The sequence below is a fragment of the Thunnus albacares genome, chromosome 9, assembly GCF_914725855.1.
Source record: "Thunnus albacares chromosome 9, fThuAlb1.1, whole genome shotgun sequence".
In the NCBI taxonomy this organism is placed as follows: Eukaryota; Metazoa; Chordata; class Actinopteri; order Scombriformes; family Scombridae; genus Thunnus; species Thunnus albacares.
The window spans coordinates 34,724,781-34,736,265 of NC_058114.1; the positions used below are offsets into that span (position 1 = coordinate 34,724,781).

Consider the following 11,485-nt stretch of genomic DNA (forward strand, 5'->3'; position numbering starts at 1 on the left):
CTAAACTTGAGAATCCAGTGGAGCTCTACATACATACATACATTACACAAAGATTTCTGCAGTCTGAAAAAAGGTGTAGGCTGAAACTACAGTTTATTGTGGCTTCCCTTTTTAAAACATATCCTATTTAACACCAAGAGATAACCTCAAATAACAACAACTTAGACAACTGGATGTCAATTCTACAGTTATCAGGTGATATCACTCATTTTTGCCAAACAGAACTCATCATGCTGCTACGTTACTTTATAGGCATGATGATACAAACATCTATCATTCACAAGTAAGGGAATTTGTTGACTGGTGCAAAACAAATCGCCTAATTGTAGGTGTATGTGTATATGTGAGTGATTGTGTATGTATATGTACATGACCTAATTGTCTCTGAACCTCAAAGATGTGGAACTTGTCAAGCATCTCCTTTAGAACTTTCCTGAGATGAAAATCATTCTAGCATCAGGACCAGGTGCCAACCAAAGAAGTTGGTGATCACAGTCCGGTGGTCATACGTAACCAGCCAATTACAAAAGTTCAGTCCTATAAGTATTTTGGTGTCCATATTGATAGGACTTCAACCTGGAATATTCAGTTTGACTGGATATTTTGACCTCTCCAGCGAATTTTTTTTGTTTGTTTTTTGGGTTTGTTTTTTTTTTTTTTTTTTTTTTTCATAGATTGCGTCTGTATGGAGTCGAACAAAAAATATGTTTTTATTTTATCAGGCAGTTTTGGAGAGTGTAATCACTTATAGTATGACTTCATGGTTTGGGTACCTTCCTGTATCATCAAAATCAAAACTGTCGCATTTGGTTCAGACTGCGATGAAATCATCAGTCAGAAAGATCACAGTGCTTAAAGTTTTCAGGCATCATGCCTGATGTCAGGCATAGCCCACAGCAGTTTTAAATTCATATAATACTTAATTCAATACATTGTACACATTTGCTCCTGGATAAAGTTTTCAGGCTCACAAATATTTCCTTGCTTTAATCTCTGAGATCATCATAATCTTCCATCTCTCTTTGACCAGTGTGTACTTATGCAACCGATGGTTTCTAGCATTGTGTGCGTTGTGGTCTGATGAAGAGGCTCCAACCAGGATATCTGGGGAGGTGACCGTTTATTCCTCCGGTCAATTGTGGCATCTAACTTGGGCTCCTCTCCCATGGAGTACAACAAAAAGAGGTAGAGGGCAGAGGTAAAGGTGGGAGACACATGGATGTATCCATGGGGAGACATCATTTATAGGGGGGGGCACGGAAGAGAACGTCGGGGTACAGGAGCTGAGAGTCAGATGTTCCACCCTGGAGGAGTAGCACGTCAGGTTATAACTATTTACAGATTTTTTGTAATTAGAATACTACATATTACTGCTGTTTAATTGACTCTGATACACTTAAACAGATAAAGGAAATCCTCTGTGACCCACCTCATATTCTGTACTCTGAGTATGAGCTGTTACCGTCAGGCAGACCAGACGGAGCTCAGTAGTGTAAATCGGTTTAAAAACTCCTTTGTGCCTGTATCAGTTGGAATTTTTAAACAGTCGCCTAAGCAGAGGTTACAGAAGCTGTACTGCAATACAAAACCACAAACTGATTGATGCCTCTCAGTGTGTATTTGTATGTGTGTATTTTTATGTACTCCCTACTGTTTTCTGTTTGTTGCTGTTGGGTGCCCATATACATGACGGATCAGTTTTCCAATTTCTGAAGGGTGAGCTGTAGAAATACTTTTATTCTGAAAACTTCCCCTGGAAGCCTCTCTTGCCAGCGGAAGTTGCAGGATTCGAGCATGCAGCAGTCGCAGCAGCTGCCTGAGCTGTTTGAACATACCCAGTAGTCTAATCTCTAAAGGTAACCGACAAGTTTTACTCTCTTCACTGACGTGTTTTGGTGTATGTGAATTCGGTATGAGCTAATTGTGAGGAATGTTTAGGCGGAGTTAGCGGAAGGTTTATCTAAGGAAGCTAACAGTTAGCTTCAGCAGGTCAGTCTTTCATAACCTCAGCTGGTAAATTAACGTTACGCCAGTGGACTGAAACGTGGCTGGCAGCCTTGTTTTGTAGTGTTGAGGGCTGTTGACGAGATGAAACGATATCGCTAAACAAATAATTTATCATTAATATACAGTAAAATACACCGCAAGTCTACACCCAGCTGCCATGTGTGTCAAGCCATATATGGCAGCTGGGTGTAGCGAGAGCAAGTGAATTGAGGACTCATGATAGAAACCTTTATACAGTCTATGGTAGAAATTCATTTCAGTATTTAAACTGAAAACTCTAAAAGTTTTTTCTTTAATTTCTTTTAAAATTGGCTTGGCCTGTGCAACAATGGAATGTTATATTTCAGCAAGCTGTAATAAAAGTAAACACAGGTCGTAATTGAAATTTTGGTTTCTTATATATGACGAGTTCTGTCTGATGTAATGCACAGGATTCGTTTATTTTACAGCATATGTTTTAAAAACACCTCATATCGTGATATATTCACAAGGAAATATCCATATTAATCCTCTGATGACTTTGTCTGCAAGCTTAAAATTGATTTGCGATGTTTGGCAAGTTAGAAGCAAAAGAACTGACCGCATGAGCTAGTTTACTGAGCCAAAAGTGATGTCTTTGGACTGCTTATTTTATCTCTTTAGTGCTCATAACCCCCAAAATGGTGAGATCTACAACGATATGAAGCAGAGGAGAGCAGCAAACACTAAAATTTGCACCAGTCAGTGTTAATTAGCTCAGTTGATTTTGATAAATTAATTGTAATTAACCTCTTTAAGCTGGTCTGGTATAAGTCGTATTCAAACGAATCAGGCGGTGCGAAGAAAACGCCGATCCCCCATTCACTTGAAAAGGAGCAGTGTGTTTTGGCTGCTGACATTTGAGCTGTAGCGGCGCCGCACCGGCCTGCGGCCGGAAAGTTCAGCCGGGCCGTTTTTAGACCAAATCAGGCGGCGCGGCCTACCGCCGTAGGGTTGAGCGGAGGTGTGTGGGGGTGTCGGCGTGTTATTTGTGCTCTAGAACGTAACTGCTGTGAAACAATCAGAAAATAATGTTTTATTGATCTGATTCACCGGCTTTCTCGCTACCAGCACTCCCTCTCTTCATTCATTATTGTTGTCTTGTTCGACCACAGCTGATCTCTCGCAGGTGCTCTCTCTCTTTCTCTCGTCTTTTTTAAAATGTGTCGGAAAGCCGACAGCAAAGTCTAACTTTACTTGTACCGTTATCAAACGAAAAGAAACGTCCTCAGAGTTTACGATCAGTCTGATCTCCGGCTGTTATTGGCCAACGCAGCCTTCAGCCGCAGTGACGTCGGGTTGTGTTTCTCAAAAAGTTGAATCTAGCTCAACTCTCCGGCCGCTGTCCGTTGCGGCGCCGCAGCTGAAACGCACTTCCCCCATTCAAAGGAATGGCGTTTTCACCGCACCGCCTGATTTGGTCTGGTTTTGGAGAAACGCATCCCGACGTCACTGCGGCCGAAGGCTGCGGTGGCCAATAACAGCCGTAGATCAGACTGATCAGAGCTGTAAATTCTGCCATGAGGGAGTACAAGGGGGGACATTTCTCTTCGTTTGATAACGTTAAAAGTAAAGTTAAGCTTCCCGACTAATCTTAAAAAATACGAGAGAAAGAAAGAGGGAGAGAGAGAGCAGCCGTGGTCGTGCGAGCTAGAAAGTGAATGAAGAGATGGAGCGCTGGTAGTGAGAAAGCCGGCGAATCAGATCAATAAAACGTTATTTTTTGATTGTTTCACAGCGGTTACGTCCCACATCCCCACATACTTCCGCTCAACCCTGCTGGGCTTCATATTTGTAAACAGTTAAATAAAATAGCTACTCAAATGCTATGCATAGATAGATATAGATTTACCACTATCTAGGTATAATCACACAAATGAAACAAACAGTGCAACAATAAATATAGGCATAATCGATAATAGAATATATTTAATAGACAAATGATTATAATGTCTTACATTTATTCGGCAAACAGTGTTGCCAACACAGCCAGAGAAGGAAGATGGTGGATTGGGACCACAAAAACCACTCCACAGACTACTCACTAACTGGTCCGGACCACTAACTTCAGTGCCCCCAGTGGTAGTAACCAGTGATCTGTGTTACTGACCATGGTCAGTGGACAAATTGCTGAATTGACTACAGCCCCTACTGGATTGGGAGCACAACTAAACTGGATTCTAAACTGTGATTTTAACCATAAACAAGCTGTCATTGCACCAACTGACCAGCTGTGGTCATGCAGACAACTAAAGAGAAAGGAATGGGTTTAAAAATGTGAGCAGAACAGTGTGAGATATTTAACGGGAGAAGTAGTTAAAAGAAGAAGCAGCTCAAATGAACTGGTTAGATAATAATTGCAGGTGAATATGGCTTAATGCAGTTTGCACACCAATAAACCTAATGCATCCACCTGTCTTTCTCCCTGTGTTGCAGTATGGCCAGTGTTGAGCAGGTGACAGCAGTAGGACAGGTTCTGGTGGACCCAGGACTGGACCTGTCCCAGCGGTTCAGAGCATTATTCACCCTGAAGAACCTGGGAGGTACAGCCTATAAAACACATTGCCTAACACTGAAGTATCTAACATGTGGCTTGGAAATTAATTCTCTTTCTGCCCCTTGGTAATTAACAGCTTTTGAAATGGAACTTTTGGTTATATAGTAGGAAAGTACAATGACTCAGTAGACAATATGTATAGCCAAATTCACCAGAACAATTAATCTTCAAGATGAATACTCTAAAGAGGAAATCTGTGTAATGTCTTGCACTATGTGGACTGATGTGTGTGTCAGGTGTTGACGCTATAGAATGGATCAATAAAGCCTTCACTGATGAGTCTGCTCTGCTGAAGCATGAACTGGCCTACTGCCTGGGACAGATGCAGGACAGACGGGCCATACCCGCTTTGACTGCTGTACTCAAAGATACACAACAGGAACCTATGGTCAGGCATGAAGCAGGTATACACACATACTTAAATCTCCTTCCTGACACAAGCCAGACAGCAGCAAAGGATGTTTTCATGATTATAGTATGTCAAAAATGTGTTACAGCACACCATTACATAACAGACATGTATTTACTGTTCAGTAATTCAGAGGATACTAAGAATTGAAACACCAGTGCCTTGTATCTCTGTATGCCTGTCTGTCACTCTGACTGTGTCTGTTTCTCTAGGAGAAGCTCTGGGAGCCATTGGTGATCCTGTGGTCCTGGATCTACTGAAAGAGTACAGTCAGGATCCTGTTGTAGAGGTAGGAACCTAACACTTAGCCTGAAATAACCAAGGCAGCGCTTTCACATCAATAAACACCCAGAATGTTTATGTTTTCTTAACTTCAACAGCATTAAAGTGTACATGCTAATAAAGACAAAGATCTGGGCTGCTATTATTTGCTGGAGGGATTTAACATTTTATCTGTCTATGTATCTATCTGTCTGTCTGTCATCTTGTTTTTTGGGTGACACTTTAAGTCCCCCATTTACCATTTATATACCATATATAAACAGTTAATATAACAGTTAATATGGTTCATGACACACTATAATGTACCTGTAAGCAGATATAAGTGTTTATTAATTTATTAGTCAACAACTATAACTCCTCCTGTGCACTCTTAAGTGTTTGCTGCTGTATTAACAGATACTGAATGACAATACGGCAAAACACAGATGCAATTAAAACTGCAAGCAGCGTTGAACGGGCCCTCGCGCCTCCATGCAAGGGCTTCTGTCACGGGCATGTAGATGTCCTCAGACCCGGGCTGTTTTTAGACAGTGCAAGAAGGAGATAAACATCACTTCCTTTGTCCACTATTTTGCCTGCTGCTGGGGCTGCTTCACTGAAATTTAGTAAGGGGCGCTACTCAGCCAGTTTGCATCACTGATGGAATTTTGTCATGTAGACGTGTTCAGGTCGGGAGTCTTATCAATGTTGACTGTAGTCAACCAAAGAAAATCTTGGCCGACTAAAATGGTACATAATCTTCAACTTATCGATTAGTCGTGCGCGTGGGGGGATGTAATGGGACTGAGTGCACAGTAAACTCGGCAGCCACACATTTCTCTGTTCTGTATTTCTCTGTTTTGTGTCTTCAGGTTAGGCTAACCCATTGTTGCTAACTTTGGAGCTAACCCCCCACGTGACTTTTTAGCATTTATTAACTGACACACTGTAGTCTGTACTGTACATCTACTGCCAGACTGACAACTTACTACTAACCTTTTCCTCTGCCCTGCTCGCATCCACCGTCACTTCTCTGCCCCTCACTCTTTCCCACACGCTACGCAAACATACTCCTTAAAGGAGCCACGCTACCAATAGTTTCCCAGGCAAGGACAGAGGTTGACTCACGTTCCGGAACAGCACTGCACAGAGACTCCCAAACGCCGTCGATTTCAAATCAAAATCAAATATTAATCTTTTTTTTTGGCCTGGCAGGGGTTCTCGTTGTGTCATTATGGAGAAACACAGATTTGGTAAAAGTTCAGTACGTTCAATAAACGTTGAGTATAGTTAGACTCAGCAGTCTCCATTAGGTTGAGCGAGTTCAAAGTTGTGAAAACAACGGGGGTGTTTTGAATACACAGGTAATTTGTTAGTCTGGACCTCCCTCCGCAGGAAATAATGGATTACTCCTGGAAAGCTATTGATGTAGCACTTTTCTCCTTATGAAAATAACACAGAGATTATTCGACCAATGAGAATTTAGTCGGACGAGAGCATATCGACCAACTAATCGACCAGTCGACCAGCAGACTACAGCCCTACTTATCAAACATGCAAAGTTTGGTGCAGACTGGAGCATTTACAATAAAGTTATAGCAACTTCCTCTGTCATGGCGAAACATCAAATCTCAACGGTGTGAGGATGAGAATTTTCTGCAGGGTTAGATATGTCTGTCTTGTTCACACCTGTGTCACCAAAATGATGCAAGTTTTGGGCCCATTCACTTGAATTTTAATTAGTAAATTGAAAACAAATTAATTTCCTAATTTTCATCAAGTATCTTTTTAGAAAAGGAAAGAATTTTAACCCACATGACCTGGTGAAAGTTTGATTGACATGTGTACTGTCAGGTGTGTAGAGACAATAAGTAACTGCAGCTGGACACAGAAAAATACTCATACACTTGAATGGAGAGTGTGAGTGAACCCACACCTTTTTGAACATTTACTGCTTCCACATAGTTTTAGATACAGACTTCATTTGAACTTTAAATGAGTCACGAGACTTTGACCTACAAATCTTGAATTTACATGTTTTTCTATCTTTTATTGTTTTTGAGATATTAGAGTGTGAGTTTTAAAGTCTTTTCTTGCTCCTCCTGTGATTTTATAATGAGTGTGTATTGCGGAATGTTTCACAGCACTGAGGGAGTGACATCACCAGGAGCAGTTGGAGAGGAGGATTTTGAGTACGCTTTTTGTGAAATCTTGTGAATCCCATGACTTTGGCCAAATCTTACATTAAAAATCATATTTTTCAGTAGGAAATTTTGTGGCAAATCCATTCATACAGGTTTGAAAGTGGTCAGACTTATAGTTTAGACATCAGAAGCCTCTGTTTGACATAAAGTCCATGCCCATAGATTGCCTCCCCATTGATTTACATTGTAAGGTGTGATGTGGCACTGCAACTTTTGAGGGCTTATATAATCCAAACCATTCGAGTTGGGATTCTTTTTTTAATTTCCTTGTTCTACTTTATTATGATGAATTGGAGTTTAAAATGTCAGTATGGACATAATACATTAATTTAATAAATAGCTAAAAAAAAAAAAATTTTTAAATTGTACTTGTATATGGACAAACAGTACCCATATGACGAGTTCTGCTTCTGTACTGACTTCTTGCCATATGAGCTCTTTGGTGAACTGCTGCTTTTGTTGTTGAAAACTTGTGAAGGACTTTGAATTTTAAGGGATTATTTTCACCTTTGTATAATTTATAAAGAAACCTACCCTAAAATATTTGCTCTGTTGCAATGTTAAGGAAAAATTATTATCATGTATGGTTCAAGTTAGCTAAACTCATGCTCTTCAGTATTTAGTATACTAAGACTAAGTAAAAATTAAATCAATACTTGATTGAGATCCCTGCCACAAATAGTTTGAGCCAAAAATATGAAAGCAAATGGAGGTATGTTAAAGGTTTGTTAGTTCTGATCAACTGATGGAGAGTGGTTCTTCTTTAGTTTGTATTTTGGACAACTCACAGACATTGATTAGATAATTCAATTTGTCAGGGACAACCAGTTCTTTTTTTTAGCTGACAAAATGAATAACCAGCTAAAACCTCTTAAAAGTTGTTAAGACCACAGGATTTAATGAAAATCACAGCTTGTGCTTTGAAAATTGTCCCCAAATCACAATTTCAACATAAACACAATTCAGTGTACAAACTGTATTGTATGAACAATATAGCATATCACATATCATCACACACTGTATGCTGTTCTACTGTCCACCCACAACAAACACTGCTCCTTTTAACTGTGTTGTGACTTTGCTTCAGTCTTGAGTCTCTGTGTTGTCATGTCAGAAACATGTAAACAAAACTAATGTGTTATGTCACGTCATGTAATGTCCTCTGTCCTGCAGGTTGCAGAGACATGTCAGCTGGCTGTTCGCCGTTTGGAGTGGCTGCAGAGTGGAGGAGAGAAACAATTAGAGGAAGGAAGCACAGATAAGAACCCCTACTGTTCTGTAGACCCAGCCCCTCCAGCAGTGAGGAAGAGTGTGTCAGAGCTGCGCTCCATCCTGTTGGATGAGAGTCTGCCACTCTTTGAACGCTACCGTGCCATGTTTGCACTTCGGAATCTGGGCAACGAGGATGCAGTGCTGGCACTGGGAGACGGTAAGATACACAGTCATATGCACTGGCTTACTATTGCATCTTTGTATTCATGCAGTCATGAGAAAACCCCAAAAAAGACCTGATTACCTTTAGTGATTTTCATGTTTTGACCCCAGTTTAAGGCTCAGTTTTCTTTGCGTCGAAACATGTGTATAACAATTAGCTTGGGAAACAGTTTAAATGCAAAATGGAAAATAACAATGCATTTTTGAGAGATGTTTGTTCTTTCAAACAGTGACAATGTGTTTCCTCTATGGGGTTTATGCTCCTTCATAAACAGAAAAAAAGGCCATGTAGTCAGAAGATTCAGAAGTGGAATGCACGTTTCTAATTTACATGGACATCATTACATTATTAACATGTTTGGCTCAAACCTCTTGTAAAACCTAATAGCACATTTAACAGTAATGGTAGACCATTACTGTTAAAACAAACATGAGTGATATAATTAAAAGATAATTACAACATTCAAAAGTAGTGTTATGTTTCAAAAACAGCTACACAGTTGGTTATGGTTATAATGGCAAACTGCTGTTTTTGGTGTGAGAATTGCACTCATTCAAATCATGATTTTGATATGAAGATGAATTGTTTAGCTTAATGAACTGTATTAGCTGCAGCTGGGTTCTTCTTGCTGTGACTCTGGTAGAAGGCTCCATCGGAAACGGGAGTTAAGTGTTACTTCCCATTTAGGCGAATAGTGACTGAAGATGCCTTCTGCTTTTGACAGTATGAACTGCCTCTCAGCTTCCCAGTGAAGCAGCACTGTAATGTTGTTGACAATGTTTGGATCACCTGTCTTTTAACCTGTTTGTCTCCAGGCCTGCAGTGCTCCAGCGCTCTTTTCCGTCATGAGATTGGCTACGTCCTGGGTCAAATGCAGCACCCAGCAGCAGTACCAGCCTTGTGTGCAGCTCTGGAGCGTTCTGATGAGAGCCCCATGGTCCGGCACGAGGCAGCAGAGGCTCTGGGCTCCATTGGGAAAGAGGAGTGTCTGGCTGTGCTGCAGCGTTACCGGGAAGACAGAGAACGTGTTGTCAAAGAGAGCTGTGAGGTTGCTCTGGATATGCTGGATTATGAAAACAGCGACCAGTTCCAGTATGCAGATGGACTGGTTAGATTACAGGGTTAAAGGTCAATGTCAAAACTGAAGGGGCCTTCACTCAAATGTCTTCTTCATACTTTTACTATATACTATTGTATTTACAACATAGACAGCTTGACAACTCAGTGCTACGTCAACAAAACTACTGGATCTCTGGAATGAAGCTTTACATTATGAAAGAATACTCGGTACATGAATTCAATAATGAGTGCGGGAGTGAGCTCTCAGCTGTAGGAAGTATAGGTGTTACAGTTGGGTGGGGCTGTGCACGGCCATTTCTGTAACTTTCCAAAACGGACAAGCAGACATTGACACCCACTTCATGCAGTGATTGGTCTGTGCAGAGATGAGAAAAGAGTCAGAGTTTGAACTTCACTCTCTAGCTCTTCTTCTTCTTCTTTCATGACACAACTATTTCTGTGACTTTTCATGTGAACACTATGACTACCTCTTAGGAGAGACTGTCTGAAACATGCACTGTTATCCTCGAATTTAAACAATATAACGTCTTCCACCGTCCCCCCTCCCCTCTCTGTGACGGTTGGCTGAATTCACATACAACATGAAGCAAAGCTCATCAGTCCTTACTCTGGCAAATTTACGGTAATATTATTTGTTCTTTTTTTTGCAATAACTGATGTGTTCCCCAACTGAAACTGTGTCGGTGTCGCAGTGGAGTGTTTAACAACTCAGGGCTGATTTCTCTACTTTTCGAGAAGCATTTTTTCATAATTTCCCTCCAGCCCACATACTTTTTTCTGCTATCATTTGCAGTTTTGATCCAAGCTATACTGTGGTGTGATCAGGTCTGCTGCCAGTTCATTCTTCTCTAAGGAATAAGCCAAAGAGCGATTTCTCTGTTGTGGACTTACAGTATGTTGGGAAGTACACAGCCCATAATGTTTGGAAGGTTCATTCCATTAATCTGCTGCAGAGTGTTGATTAGCACTCCTATTACTTCATCACCATGGAACGTATTAATTTACAGGTTGGAATACAATTAGCATCTTTTATCATGCACAGCCAGCTGTGTACTGTATATATAAAATTAAAATAATGTTGTATACATTTATGCTGTTGCTCATGATCTCAGTTTCACAAAATGTGTGTCCCCAAAATTATTTGTGCAAGGGAACCTTTCTTCACAGGGTCAGGGAACATACAGAAGCATTATGTCTACAATGTGAAAAAGCTCTGGGCTGGGACAAAGTGACACCAGTGAAGGAAATATTTAGAGTATGAGTATGGCCCTTCCTCACACAGTTAATTTAAGAATGAAGTCTGTCCTACTTTGTTGAAACCAAGTCTGTCTTATAGCTGTGTTGCACGTAACTTCCCTGTTTCAACTTCACATTCAGTGGTGGAAAGTAACTAAGTACATTTACCTAAGTACTGCACTGAAGTAGCCTACAATTTTGAGGTACTTGTACTTGAGTTTTTCCATTTGATGCTATTTTATACTTTCACTCCAAATATTGTATAATATTGTGTGAGG

At 40.6% G+C, this 11,485-nt stretch overlaps 1 protein-coding gene across 1 annotated transcript; it reads left to right on the plus strand.

Annotated features, from left to right (window-relative positions):
- Positions 1-1,744: 1,744 nt before the first annotated feature.
- On the plus strand, positions 1,745-11,062 carry dohh (deoxyhypusine hydroxylase/monooxygenase). The gene is made up of 6 exons (XM_044360804.1): positions 1,745-1,856; positions 4,462-4,568; positions 4,819-4,986; positions 5,204-5,280; positions 8,630-8,885; positions 9,707-11,062. Exons 2-6 carry the CDS (start codon positions 4,463-4,465, stop codon positions 10,015-10,017), a joined length of 918 nt encoding a protein of 305 aa, XP_044216739.1. The 5' UTR covers positions 1,745-1,856; position 4,462; the 3' UTR covers positions 10,018-11,062.
- Positions 11,063-11,485: the final 423 nt, after the last annotated feature.